At 39.6% G+C, this 15,622-nt stretch overlaps 1 protein-coding gene across 5 annotated transcripts in view; it reads right to left on the reverse strand.

The window, feature by feature from the left end:
- MYO1B (myosin IB) overlaps positions 1-15,622 on the reverse strand; it is a 208,653-nt gene that overhangs the window by 88,359 nt on the left and 104,672 nt on the right. For all 5 annotated transcript variants that reach the window (XM_075070045.1, XM_032763336.2, XM_032763335.2 and 2 more), the window contains exons 5-7: positions 14,578-14,682; positions 11,943-11,989; positions 6,916-6,979 (exon numbers count right to left, since the gene is read on the reverse strand). In XM_075070045.1, the coding sequence (XP_074926146.1) occupies positions 6,916-6,979; positions 11,943-11,989; positions 14,578-14,682 (216 nt within the window). The remainder of the gene's footprint in view (positions 1-6,915; positions 6,980-11,942; positions 11,990-14,577; positions 14,683-15,622) is intronic.

Raw genomic sequence — 15,622 nt, forward strand, 5'->3', positions numbered from 1 at the left:
TTTACCAGAGTTCCTTATGCCTTGTCGCAAGCTCCAAGCCAGATCTCTTGGTCTAAGGCCGCGACTCCGCATCTTGCTGTAATTCTGTCAGGGTCGCTGCCTAATGACTCCCGCTCTCCCGAGCTGTCCCGGTTCAGAGCCAGGCAAGCTCCGCGACTCCGCTCTCCTGGCCAGAGCGCGACAAAGCCCCGCCGCCCCACTCTCATGGCTGGAGCCCCGGGTGGAGCGCCGCAAGCCCTGCAGCCCGGCTGGAGCTCTAGCTGGGAGAGCGGGGCCATGCCGCGCTCCCGCCGGCGCTTCACTCAAAGGAGCGGGACCATGGAGCAGACCGCAGCTGGGGACGGGGTAAGTTAAAAAAAAATTAAAAAGGTGCCTAAGGTGCGGGGCCCTCTTAGGCGTGTGGTCCGATTCCCTGGCAGCACGGATCGTTGGAACAGGAAACGGAATGACCTGCACCCTTCCGTCCCCTTCCCACAACCCACAGCGACAAAATGGGACGAGGTGCTCTTGGGATAGCTGCCCACAATGCACCACTCACAACAGCGCTGCAACTGGTGCAAGTGTGGACACACTGTAGCACTGGTCGCTGTCAGTGTGGACACACTGCAGCGCTGGCCGTACACAGCTGTACGACCACAGCTGTAACTGCCAGCGCTGCAGAACTGTAAGTGTAGACAAAGCCTAAATGTACAACAAATTGACTTCACTGTCAAGAAAGAAATGAGGATACATCGCAAAATACCACAAGAGAGGAATGAATGTCACTAGCCTAATACATTCTAAATGATACAGCAGAAGTAATTTTTAGTCCCTTCCTCTTCAGACGGCAGGGCTCTCCTTGGCTATCCAGGCCAAGCCACAAGGCATGTTCCAATCACTAGGCAGCAGAACATTTTTACAGTTAAACTTGCAGCTTCCTGACATGTCATATTTTTCCCCTCCTTGATTCCCTTCTCAGCCATGAGAGAACTCAATAATGGCTCTTCAAGAGGACCTTCCAATATTAATCCAATATTTAGAACTATGTCCCCTTTAAGTGAAATAAGCCCTAAACACATCAGACTTATTGGGAGTATCTACAGTGAGTCACAACTAATACACATTTTCAAAAGGAGTTAAAGCCTATTTACACTAGGTAGAGTAAGTGGTGTTTGTCATTTAAAAAAAATTTAGCTAACAGAATTTCAAGCCTTTATCCTGGTTTAGAAAAGTCCTAACGCTACATATTTAATGTAATCAAAAACTATTGTAGAAATAAACAAAAACAAAACAAAAAAATCCATCTCTAACAAGAGAGTTAGAAAAACTTCAGATTTTTAAAACAATCATTTTTTTTAATTGTCTAGTTATAAGAAATCCTAGTAACATTGCTTTGGCCAATGGAAAGTCCACAACAACGATCATAATATATAACCAAAGTTCTTTGCTCTTACTGTTGATTCTTCACTGAATACACACTTACATATACTTTTTAAAAGGCAAAAATAAAGTGTTTACAGTAGCATAAGTTAGTTGCTTTGCTAATCTAAAAGGTCATAGGTTTCTTTCATATTGTTTCTGAAGGAGGTGAAAATATAGATGTTATTCTTAATTATAGTCATAAGCTGTCATTTGGATTGTAAGTCCTTGTCAATTAAAATTCTTTTCTAAACCAGGCATTACATCTACTGTATCTAGGTTCATCGTTATTTACTAATTTATCACTAAATTAGGGTGAGGTTAGGATACTGTTTAGAGTCTGTTAGAAAAGACCATCATTATGTCAAGAAGTGTGCAGGCATTCAGCAGGCGATTCCCTCTACTACTATCTTTTTTTAAATGAGGCAGAAATATTTGTTACTTAGGAACTGAGATGTTTTACAGTTGTCTAACATGGGAATATATAAACTTTTTAATACCTCCAGCCTTTAACTCTAAGCTGATTTTTTTTTAAATGGATAACAAAGCATATGAAGAATTTCTGTGACTCATCAGAAAGATTCCTGCCAAAACTGTAGCTACCATCTCAGGATTGTTTGTATGTCACTAAATACATTATAAATCTTACATATTCACACTTCAGTGAACTATTCTAGGGTACGACACAATTAGGGCATGGATTTAAAAGTTGAATATGCAATTACAAGTGCAAAATGTGTCCAATTTCCATGTACAATTGTTGCATCATGAAAATTAGTAATTTTTAAAATGACTATACCTGTTTCTAAGAAATAACAGTAGTCTACCTTATGAACCCTTTAAATACAGAATTTTTTTTGGCATGCTTTACATTGAGAAGTAAACAAAAGAAGTGACAGCTCACTGTTTTCCTTTTACGTGGAAATAAATTATACTGCTAAATTCTCGCTAGGCTGAGGAAGATGCTTGAAGTAATGAAGGCTCACGTAGATCTTCAGGGGTATTCTACCTGTCCCTAGAGAAGGAGAGCAAAGGTGCTACCGGAGGACTTTGGTATGGTTGACTACTGGGAAGTATTCATGGAGAAAGGCCCGTTCTCGTGGGATGGATTCCATCTGAGTAGGGACAAAAATACACTTCTGGGACGGAGGTTGGCACAACTGATTAAACTGATTAATCTAGGATTTTGGGGAAGACTTTTGAGAGATGCACATGTAATCTCCACATCTGATTCCAATACTGAGCAAGAAGAAAATCAAGTAAAAGAGGATACAGGAATAGAGAAAGGAACAAAAGAGGATAGGAGAACGGACAACATGAAGAAAGACAATGCCATAACTGCTGATAGTAACAGTCAGGCAGGTGACGCTGTACCTAGTCGGGCAAGGAATCCGGATGAAGCTAAGCAGAAACAACGAAGATGTCTGTACACCAATGCAAGGAGCCAGGTTAACAAAATAGAAGAACCAGAACTACTGGAGTAGGAAGTAAAACCAGATATTATAGTGATAACGGAAAGCATAGTGGAATAGTAGTCATGACTGGAATTCAGGTACTGAAGGGTACATGCTGTTCAGGAAGGTCAGGAATAAAGGTAAAGGTGGTGGAGTAGCATTGTATATTGATGATGAGGTAGACGGCAGAGAATTTTAAGTGAAGGAATTTATCAAATGGAATTTGTTTGGATATAGATTACTTTGGGGAAGAAAGGCAACAGAGGCTCCACTAGGATGGCACTTGGGGTCTGCTACAGACCACCAAGAAACAATATGGCTACAGATAGAAATGTCTTTAATATATGTAATGACATAAATACTACCAGGAATTGAGGGATTAAGGGAAACTTTAATTTCCCAGATACAGATTAGAGAACAAGTACTACTAATGGTGGTAGAGCTAAGGATGTAAATATCAGTTAAAAAAAGTTAACCATTTAAACAATTAAAATCGTATCATTTAACCGGTTAATCGTTAACTGAGGTTGCTCTGATGGGGGCGTTCTGCCTGGCCCGGTGCACCCAGAGCCGCTAGGGTCCCGCCCAGCCCGTCCCCACCTAAGACAGCCTCTTCTAGTCACCCTTCGATTCAGGTAACTTTCCCTCCTCCCCCAAAACCCAAAGAGTCAGAGGAAGCTTAAGACAGACACAAGCCCTTTTCTCCCTGCCAGTCAAACTCCTACTGCTTTTTAAGCTGCAATGAGCACTTGCTGACCTAATTCCAACATAACAGGTCACATGCAGGAGTTACAGACAGTTATACCAGTCTCATGCAGCAGTCAGTATCACAGACTCAAAGGTCAGAAGGGATCATCATGATCATCCAGGCTGACCTCCTGCACCTTGCAGGTCACAGAACTGCACCGACAGTGGCTAGGCTACTGTTACAATTAGGACCTCATCTACTTCTCACCCAAGAGATGAGAAATTCCAGCACCACCTGTGCACCATGTTGGGACATTAGTGGTGTGCAGTCACTGGGAAAAGAATGCCACTAAATCACCCCACAGCCTCCTTAGAGTTGCATATCACTCACCTGGCTCTACAACAACATCTGGCTTGTGATCAAGCAAGAAAATATATGGCTGCATAAGCTGGAAAACACTTTCTGTTCTATAGTCTAAGGACTGGTCTACACTAAAAAGTTTATTCGAAGGAAGCCACCTTAAGTCTACCTGTTAATGTATGCATCTATACTACTGGGTCCTTTACGCCGACTTAAGTCGCCTCTGATGTTGATTTCTGAAATCCATCTCTGTGAAAAAAACCATCCACTATGTTTTGCACATTTGCCAGACTCACTACCCTTCATAGCAGAAGTCGATTAATGGCCCCGCTCACTTGGAGAACAGCAGCTCCCATGGTTGTTTTACCTACTCCAAATTGATTCCCCACTGACCAGTAACTGTCTGGTATTGCAAGCTTCCAAACAGCGATTGCAACTCGCTTCTCCACTGCCAGAGCAGCTCTCATGTTTGTGTTGTTGAACTGCAGGGCAGGGGAAAGCTCTGCACAATGTTCCTGAAAGGTGGCCTTCTGCAGCTGAAAGTTCTGCAGCCACTGCTCGACATCTCATATCTGCAAAACAATGCGGTCCCACTAGTAAGTGCTTGTTTCATGGAACCAGAAATGGCACTCAGTGCAGCTGCTCTGTGACTGCCAGCAGCAACTGTGAATTTTTTTTTTCAATGACTTGCAGCAGAGCTGCTTGGAGGATATTGCTATGTTCTGTGTGGCGGGCCCTACTTCGGCTCTGGAAATACTGCAGGAGAAGGTATGAGGTGTTTGATGCTCACAGCAAGAGTGCACTACTGAGCAGGCTCCATGCTTCTGGGGTTATGGCATACGTGCAGAGATTTTAAACTGCGAAAATCACTGGGTTGTTTGCCATTGATATGGGGGAGGGAGCACAATGCATTATGGGATGCCATTGCAATGTTCCCATTCTCCTCTGCAACAATGTTTTGGTCCCATGAGGGACAAACTTCCCAAAACACACTGCAGCAAGTTGCACTTTGGGATAGCTACCCATGATGCACTGCTTTGTGCATCAATGCAGGCATTGCTAATGAGGACGCACTCCATTGAGACAATGAGCATGGTATGGCCACTTACAATTGACTTAATTTGGAGACTCAAGGTCGAATTCGATAAAGTCTACTAATTTTGTAGCATAAACAAGTCCTAAGTGGCTGATCACAGTCAGTTTCAATACACGTCTAGAGATCTCATAAATCCTATTAATCACAATGAACTTTTCCACTCATCATTTCTTTTTCAAGACAGCAGTCATGTAGTAAGGTGCCAAATGCATGAAAAAGTATTGTTAGACACTTCAATACAGATATATAATTATTAAATATACGCTGTCATCAATTTGGAAACCGACCAGACCTGACTAGATCAGCAGGTGTTTCAGTTGCTTCCATTTTACAAGATTCGCCTGATGGCTTTTACTCTCACATATGGTACACAAGACACTATAGGTCTGATCAGCTCCCACTGAAGTCGATGGAAGTCTCTCTCTTCAGTGCAAGATAGATGGGACCTACATGAATCACTGTGCTAATTATACTCTCCGGTCCCCTATGGGAAGCTCCTTGCACCCATGTTGTCCCATTGAAGCGGGCCACAAGGGAGATCATTGTAAGTTATGGTCCTATAGTAAAGGGATTATCAAAGAAGAATGATTAAATGCAGAAAGCGTGAAACATTCTGTGCTTCCCAAGTGTTGGAGTCCCTAAGAACACTACTTAGTCAACGATATTCTTTCTGAAGTCATTATGAAAGCAATAATATTTAATGGCAATATAAGCTACAATATAATCCATTTTACAGAGCATGTAATAGCATAAAAACAGGGTTAGTGAGGCCCTTCTCCCCCTTGAGACTGACAGCATTATGTATTCGTATAGTTCAGAATTTTTCAAGCAATGAGTTGAAGGCTTGACATAATCACTCTGCTCACCTAGACAATGTGGTACAATTAGTTTCTGCTTCTTCAAAAGATAAGCCAGAACCTCCATCGCTCTATTTGCAACATTCACATAGGAAATATTTTGGCATGACATGAACGCTAAAGCACAAGGGCTTAAAAACTACACCCTTCAGAGGTTGCTTTATAGGTGAAAAGGGAAACAAAGAACAGAACTACTATACTGGCCTCCTTTTGGCAAGATACAATATTTTTATCAGAATAATTAGTTTGGCATTTTATAGACAAAACAGATGGAAGTTCACATACTGTATTAGAAAAATTTATTTTTTGGATACAAAATATTTTGAATATTAGATGAAAAACAATACACAAAGTCTGAATAATAAAAATTGTGTTGGCTATATTTATTTTTTGGTGAGTGCAACATTAAACAAACACAGCATCTGTTGGTCTCAAATTTCTTTAGTTGCAAAATTTCAAAGTTAATGGTAACCACATTTTAAATAGTTATTGGTTTGAGTTTTGTATTCCATTGTTCATAATAAAAACTCTTTCAAGTACAGCCTTAAAAGGTGATCTGCAAAAGAAATCACATTTGCCCTGTCCCCTTTTTGCAGTCTATACCAAAAGGGTATTTTTGCACAGCTCCTTTATTGTTGTCAGCACAAACTAATGACTTCTTACTTTTCATGTATTTTTTAACAATTTCTCAACACTGGAGTATTAGTCTGATAAGAAAACAACATATCTGGAATTTGATCACCACACCAAGCTCCCTCTCAGATAACAGCTTCAAGGATGGGCGATATACAGCCCCATATACCTGTCTTATGGACCCATTAAGCAATACTTTTCAATAGTCCTGGTCCGTATTTTCAAATGCATTTTTACTTTGTTTTCTATACAATTCAGTCCCAAAGAAAAAGTAACTAGAATTTTCCACCTCTTTATCATGTAACACATACTGAGTTCTAATTAAAAATAAACACTATCTCCTCATAACTCATCTCTCCTCTTTTTACTGCACATTTTGAATAAAGTGCCCATTAAATATTTTAAGTAAGTACCAAATATAATACTCACAGTTACTTATAACTCCGCCGAGGGGATCACCTTTGAAATCAAACTCAATATCCATATACTTTCCCTGTGGAAACAATGGATTTTAAGAATGTTAAGCAAATTTAAGGAAAACCATTCCAGACCTTTTTAAAGTTGCACGGTCATTTTAAGGTACTACAGAAAAATTCAGTTGCTTCTTTGTGGTGTGTGTATTTAAGTTATAACAAATAGTAAATAAGTCGATGTAATGCTTCTAAGAATTGTATTATCCCAATTGGAGATTTTATGATTGTAGGCTATACTCTATAGAGGGTGCGGTTTTCTAATGCAAGTTAATTGGCTTTGTATTTTTTAAGTTTGTAGAAATAATTGTGATTGTTTTTAAGACCCAAGATTGTTATGCAATCTTGATTGCAGTGGGATTACCATCTCCAAAATGGATACTTAATGGATCTTAGGAAACTGACGGGACTATTGGGGTATGAACTGCAGAGTGCACCAACATGTTGTGATCATGTGGACACTGGTGGTGTGACTGAAAGGCACCTAGTTTGCATTAACATCATCCTCTTTCAAATGAGACTATGTTAACATGAACAAGGTTCGTTTCAGTTTTCTCCAGCAGCATACATGCTGGGCAGTTAAGACTGCAATACTTTAGTGCACTCTGCAATTCACACCTGTGGAACAGCGTAGACATAGTCTAAGAAAACAATACTTGCTACCTTTTAGGCATTACCAGACCCAGTAGGCTGGGGAATTCACGAACCTGTTTTTTGGCTGTCCAAGATTAATTATACTGTTAAGAACAGAATTCATTCTGGGTGTGGGTTCTTCCAGGAGTGGATCAGAGCACTCATAGGGTATTACATTCATTTGGGATTACTGAGGGGTAGGATAGGCTGTAGTTGCTGATGTGTTATATGGGTCTCTTGCCTTAATAAAGCTACAGCCTTCTCCCACTAAATTGTCTGCCTCGTCACTCAGATGTTTGGGGCAAAGATTTGAGCAGCCTGTTACCACAGACTGAATTTAACTTTCAGCAGTACAAGTGTAGTCCCTTTCCCTGACTTCTGTTTGACTTTTCTACATCACAGAAGATCATTTCATTCTGTGTTATTTTACTTCATGTGACAGGTGTTCAATTTAGTAACAGTTACTTCCAACAGCTTCAGCAAGCAACGGACCCTTATTGTTTATGAAGTCAACGACAGTACAGCTCACAGGCAAACAGTTCAAGGATAATGCATTTTGGCAATAATTCAAACAAACTCCAAATACATTCCCGTATAACGGATGATTCTGTTTAACCTCCCCCCAGTGCTTACTTAATGGAGCCAATGAGTTGAAAAGGAAGGTCTTGTATTTACACACTTCCGCTCATTTTACTTAGGACAACTTTTTCCATCACAGAGCAACATAAAATTGATCATCATATTACACTCCTTAAGCACTGCCTTAAAGATACATTCTAATTTACAGGGTAAAATTTGTCAGGATTGGCTTATTAAGTGTCTAGCTAAACAGTAACAAGTAATTTTTTTCACAATGTTGGCAGCCGTGTCAGACACAACACAGGAAAGTACTTGTATTTTCTTGTTTGAAAAATTAATTTGGAACTGGTAAATTCTGGCTTTTTTTCACAATTACATTAAGTTTTTAAAGTAATTAAATCAGAGAATTATCACAATTCCAATTTTCCAATTACTAGGCCAGCAGTACATTCCCCAAAGATTATTTTAGCTCTGGATTTAAAAGCAAGGTCTGAAGAGAATTGGTTGTACTCTCTCTCCCTTCATATTCCTGATCTCCCAGATTCAACCTTCTACACTTCCCATCTCCTTGACGTCTCTTCTTCCCCTCCACCTTCCTGGTTTCACCCACTTTTACTCCTTGTTTTGTTCTCCACACCACCTTTCAGGCACCTTTCCTTCCCTATCGCAAATACTCCAATATTGCCTAAACCTTGGACCTTGTCTCACTCCTGGAACATCTTACGACACTCTAGAGCCTACAGTGCCTGCGATAAAAACACTCTACATTGTCCAATTCAGAAAAACAAGCAGGGTCAATCAGAAAAGCAGTCAGAACAGACTCGCCTGTGTGGAAGCAGCATAAGAATCTCTCACCAGGTACTGACCAAGAGTTTGGGAGGGGAGCCAGACTGCATCCCTAAGTTCTATTCAGGTGGAGGACCACAGTGTGAATGTGCCATCCTAATCAACTTTGGGGCCCTATTTAAAGCAATAAAGATATTCTAATACATTGGAACCTATATTCAAAGTCGGGCCATGGAATTGTGGGATACTTTCAGTGGACACCCAGAGCACAAGTCCAGTGGGGTTGCGTCTACAATGCAAAGCAACAGGGCTTGAACCCCACACCCTGGCTTAACTGGGATTTGCACCCTCCACCCCATTGGTCCTGGCACCCTGGGTCAGCATGATTTTGTGTGTAGACAGAAGAGGGATTAGCCTCGAGCCTGAATTTGAACCCTCAGTTTACACTGCTGTGCACACATATGCTCTTTGTGGCTTTCTACTTTCAGCTCTTAAGAGAAATTTGGGGATGGGTGGTCAGTCTTTTGAGTCTCCAAACATTTAGTTCCAGCTTATTAGTAGCAATTATATATGCTGCCAGTTCCTATACAGTTTCACATTTGACTTTATGCTGAAATCTTTCTTTAACAAGGTATTAACTTGCAGAGTACAAATCAGTTAACAGAAAACCAGAATAGATAACATGGTGTTCGTAGCAAAACTGAAGAGTAAACACATGTAGAAACTTCATTCCTGCAAAATGAATCTGAATTAAAGATGCAAAGTTAAAAAAAAAAAAAAAGAAAAAGAAAGAGGGGAGATGATATCATGCAGTGATTAACTTGCTAAACAGAACAATGCTTCTTGTCATATGACCGTTTAGGCAGCCAACTGTGTCAGGAATAGCATCAAATCTAGCTGAGGTATAATTATGTTTTGTCCAGCCAGATAAGTGGCAACTCTCAAATTTAGCTCTCTCTCTTGCGTATTTTGGTTTTCAGTCTAATTTTACGTTAAAGTCAGAAAGCAATGAAAACTCTTACCAGGAGACAAATGCATTTTTAGAACAGGGGTCACAACTACTCATGAATTAAGCAATTATTCAGAAGGGAGAGGTGAAAGGTTCTATTGGGTGAAAGGAAACATTAAATATTGTACATCACAGAGCAATGCGGCTGGTTTCATAAGTAGTGCAATGACAAAAATGTTTTCCTTTCAAACGACATAGTCATTAATTCTTACAAGAAAAGCTTTTCATGTAAAATGAAAAAGAAAGGTGGTCCAACACCCTCTCTGCTTTTGGAATTCAAGTTCAGCCTTGTAAAAATGTCACGAAAACTTACCAATGCTTGCAAAAGTATGCTTGCCTTCCTTTAATGCTGAAGATGATTTAAAAAAAAATCTTTTAATCCTTCATTAATATTATTTGCCTTGGTCAAACAAAGGAATAGAACCTGACTTTGACTTTAGGAACATAAGCGGGCAAGAGAACCAAGTTCCTCCCTGCATACAGAGGTGAACCTTCCATTTACTTTGGAAGGAGTTTGGATGGACGAACAAATTCCACTTACAGATACAAGAACAAAAGGTCTTTAAACAATCCTTTGTTGTGCCACAGTTCAGTATCAAACTCATCTTTTCCATGTCTCCCCATCTCATTTTTTGTCTCCTACTTAATACGGCAGTAAGATATGGCAAACATGGAATCTTAAAATTAACACATTAAAAACCTGCACTGTTTATGCAAAAATAATTGTAGAGCTAATTATAATTACTCACATTGTCATCAATATGACTACTATATATCTCTTTCTACATAATGTAACTGTCTTTTCATCTACTCACTAGGAAGATCAATTATATAAACGCAAATAACAATTCTGAAAAAGAGTCATTGCTATTTACAGGTCTGATCTAACAGAAAGTATCTCAGTTTCCTCGATTGTGCAAGTCCTATGGCGAGTGTGGGGTAGTATTCAGAAGAAACGTTGGTCTTTTAATACTCAGTATATTTAAACAGTTCCCAAGGTGAAAGGTGCAGGTGGAGAAAGATCCCTTATGCAAGTGACCCCTCTGTGCCTGCTCAAAGCCACCAACCAAACAAGAGTTGGCCTAGCTCTAGAATGAAATGATGCTCCTGCATGCATTCAGGTAACTGGGAAGCATGAGAGCTAAGTGCCATTCTCCACAGGGCAGGCTGAGTTTACAGAAACCTACAGTGTTGGAATGAGGCCTCCTCTCCCTGATAAAAAGGATGTTTTTTGGATGTCTGGTTACATTTACCCAGCAGCTAGAAGGGTGCTTCCCAGTACAGGTAGAAAGACACGCAGTAGCTCTGCTTAAGCTAGTGTGCTAAAAATGGCAGTGTGGCCACGGCACCACAGGGAGCCACTCAGAGTAGCTGCCCAAGTACGGACCCACCGGTCAGGTGGGATTTTAAGTGGCTCTTTGCCTCCTGGCACACAGCTTGATTCTAAAAGTAAGCTAGACAATGCCACATGGGTTACTCACTTGCTACAAATGCCTGAGAAAATCTGGGAAGTGACTGATGGACTCATTTCCTGCTCAGAATAGGGATTAACCTCCACAGCTACAAACCATTGCATTCTGGAGAACCAGCTGGTGCTGGAGTAAGTTTTAAATGCTTGCTGTGAAGCAGTAAGGGAAGGACCTACATTGGCTAAGAGAAATTCTATGTCCTGTGTTAAGGAGAAGGTCTGATGACATAATTTAAGAAAATACCAATAGATTCTAAGAATTTCAAGACATGACAAAATTTGGTTTGGAATAAGTTGACACAATCCACTTAAATGTTTTCTTAATTAATATAGATTTTAAAAAATACACTGCAGATGAATAATAATGCCTATTAGAATATCTGCTCCAGCCACACACGATTCTGCCCAGGCTTCTGTAACAACATAAAAATCTATCACGCTCTAAACTTTGATAGGAATTATTTCCTTTACACAATATGTATGATCTTTTATGCCTTGTACATATACTCACAAATCTAGATGAGTTGTCATTTCTTACAGTTTTGGCATTTCCAAAAGCTGGTAGGAAAGAAGAAAAAAATAAATGAACCATGGTAAAAACATTTAAATACTAAAAACAAGTCATGACTGTATGTTATTCAAAAACAAAAATAAATTGATGCCTTATGGAAAACAAAAGCACTGTCCTGTGTTTGAGACATCATTACCAGTTGCTGAAGATGGGTTTATGAAAATCAGTTACGTCTGAAGTTTTCTAACAATAAGAGCCAGTGAAGAAAAAGCTTTCCCAACATTATGTTCAACGTGGTTTTGAACTATGCCTGGCAACTACCAGCTTCAACATGCATGCAACATGAACTCAAAATAAACTGTAGGGCAAGTTAAGGAATTCAATTTCATCCTGTAAAGCTGTGTTTGTCAAAGAGGAGTATGCCCCTCGCTATTATGAAATACAGTGCTCATGCTCATTGCAGAAGGCTTTGAGCTACTTGTCACAAAATATATACATACATCTACATTTTCAGTTCTCTAGTAAAGTTGACACTGAGTGGAAAAATATACGTTTCTCAGCTTTAACAAATTTGCACTGAGAGGCTATTCTGGGTCAAAGAACTGGAGCCGTAAGACAGTTTGTTGCTCTTGAAGGCCAGGGTTAAAAGTGACAGAATTGTTTAACAAAAACTTTATACAGTGCAATAAGTCACCTTTTTAACAACCATATAATTAAATACAGCGCTACACATGAGACTCATTTATAACCATCCACAGAACTAAAGACAAATGTTCCCTTATGAAGTGTTTGAGATAGTTCTCCTAAATTCACTGTTTCTCATGTTAATTTACATTAGTAGTGCAAAGTTTCAAAAAGTTAAATGAATAGAAGATTTTGGGGGCAGAATAGATCTGGACAAGGAGAAGAAGTCTGTAGATAAATGGGAGAAGGGAGGGACAAGCAGCAGAAACAAAAGTGAAACTGTCTGAGCAACATATTCCAGAAGTCTTGAGGCCTTTCTGAGTGTAGCCTTCATTAATTTGAGATCTACCATACCATTCTCTCACTAGAAGGAAAAACTTATAATGGCAGCAGGCCATAAGAGAGACCCTGTTTGGAAATATTTTAATGAAGTTCCTCACCTGTGGGCAAGACAGGCATGCATGCAAAATGCAAACAATGCAACAAAGAAATGCAAGGTCTGGTTGCCTGAATCAAACATCGTGTTGCTTGCTTTGTTATAAAATATTATATGTTTGCTGTTGAAAAAAAATATCCAGAATACATAACATTGCTGTTTTAGTTAAATAAAACAATTTAAATGTCTGTCTGGTGATGTTCGCCTCCTAATACAGCACATCAAGAAAATCCTCCAAATATTAATGATTAACCTGTTGAACTGGTGATAGTTCACCTCCCAGTGGCTTCATAAGTATCTGCTTCAGTTACCATTGGTAAATGCAATAACCAATCATTCATTTTCTGATATAGCTGTAAAACTAATCTGAAAAGTTTTCAAAATAAATCACTTTAAAAATGTATAGTGTGTACCTTCCAAAAATGAAACCTACATCTATCTCTGAGTTGTGAAGAGTATGTATTAAGGTTATAACAACCAACAAGAATGCACTTTTATATAGAAATCCATGATTAAATAGAGTCTTCCTGACTAGTGATTTAAATCAAATCCACCCTGTTTAAAATCTTTTTCTTCTAAATAAATACTTGGGTTTATGAAGGCTGTTTGGTCACTCATTACCACTTCCATAGCTCCCTAATGGATAGGGCTGGCTCCAGGGTTTTTGCTGCCCCAAGCAGCAAAAAGAAAAAGAAAAAAAGCCGCGATTGCGATCTGCAGCTCTACCACTGCCACTTCAGTCTTCGGTGGCAATTCGGCGACTGGTCCTTCGCTCCAAGAGGGAGTGAGGGACCCGCCGCCGAATTACTGCCAAAGATCCGCCCCTCGCCGCTGGCCGCCCCAAGCAGCTGTTTGCTGGGCTGGTGCCTGGAGCTGGCCCTGCTAACGGAAACAAGGTGCAGATACTGAACCCAAGATACTCAGATCTACTGAGATAATTGCGGCTGATCGCAGCAGACTGCAGCCCAAGACCTGGTCAGAGAGTGGGAAACTAGCATGCTATGACAGGTGACCGCTAGATGCCTGAGACAACATTTCCTCAAAGAGATCAGGAGGGAACAAAAGGGCAGTTAGCCAGAAATGGTGACATCCTCCTCATTTTTTTCCCTGCCTAAAAACCCACTCTTTCAGTCTTGTCAATAAATTTAAACAAAAACAGTTCTATTTAAAAGGAACCTTCCACAGCCTTATTTCTCGAATCCTATAAAGCACCAACTATGCTTTTGGATACTGTAAATATTAACGGTTCAAATCTTTGCACTAGTGGTAGATTCCATTTCATAGAAGCATAGATTATTAGGGTTGGAAGGGATCTCAAGAGATCATCGAGTCCAACCCTCTGCTCTAAGCAGGACCAATCCCCAAATGGCCCCCTCAAGGATTGAACTCACAAACCTGGGTTTAGCAGGACAGTGCTCAGACCACTGAGCTATCCCTCCCCAAAACGAGCTGACCTGGTAGAGTGATGCGGTACAGGAAGAAATGTATTTTCTACACACATTATTAGATTCTTACCTTCAAGCACTGGATTTGACTGTAAAAGTTGTTCTTTTACTTGATTAACTTCTGCTCCTTTTCCACAAACAGCTGCTACATAAGACATGACAAGCTTGCTGGCCTCTGTGGAGTGTGGATTAAAAAAAATCTAAGTGAGAAATATACCCAAAAACTGGCATAAATAGTTTATTTATTATGGAGGCTTGTATTCCTTTACATTTTTACCATTCCAGCAGGAGTTAAAGACCCTTCCCTCCACGTATCTGTATCATCTTGATACTACTCAGGCCCTGATGAGGCCCATGCACACAGACCCCTGCGTGCACACTGAGACTTATTTATTTCAATGGCTTGGAAGATTTAGGACCCAAGCAAAATGATGAGGAACACCAGTGAACCAAGCATATATAGGTCCTTTTCCATTCAGCTTGAGTAAAAGTGACTCAACAAGCTAACAGTATGAAAATTCATCTGTAACATGTCAGGCTATGGACAATGGGCCTTAACATTGCAAAATGCAAAAGCCAAATAAAACTACTAAATCAAGCTATCTGTAATTAGATTTATTTGGCTTTTGCATATTATATATAAAATCTCTCTCTCACACATTGTAGCTAAAAAGTCTAAATAAGTCATTAATGCAGTCTATTTTAAAACAGATTACAGAATATAAATAATTAATTTAGTCAATGAACATAAATTTCACCGTGTTAATTTTAATATAAGCAAGTTTGAACAAATTCTGAAGTTGTTAAAATCCCAGTTATATAAACATAAATCAGTGTCAATGACCCATCCAGATAATATTAGTAAAGATTACATAGAACAAATAGTCCGGATCTTATGATAATATTGTTTAGCACAGAGAGTAGCTGTGACAGGAACTGAGCAAGTAAGGTTTAAAACAACATATGCAGTGTTTAATATGATGCAAGATTGCCCAATCTGGGGTAACTCACAGGATATGCGTTAAAACAACTTTAAATACAACATAATTACTAACAGCTGGAATCCCACTCAAATCAGTACATTGATGATAAAAATTCATTTACTTTCTCCTTTC

This window comes from Chelonoidis abingdonii, chromosome 10 (assembly GCF_003597395.2).
Source record: "Chelonoidis abingdonii isolate Lonesome George chromosome 10, CheloAbing_2.0, whole genome shotgun sequence".
Classification (NCBI taxonomy): domain Eukaryota; kingdom Metazoa; phylum Chordata; order Testudines; family Testudinidae; genus Chelonoidis; species Chelonoidis abingdonii.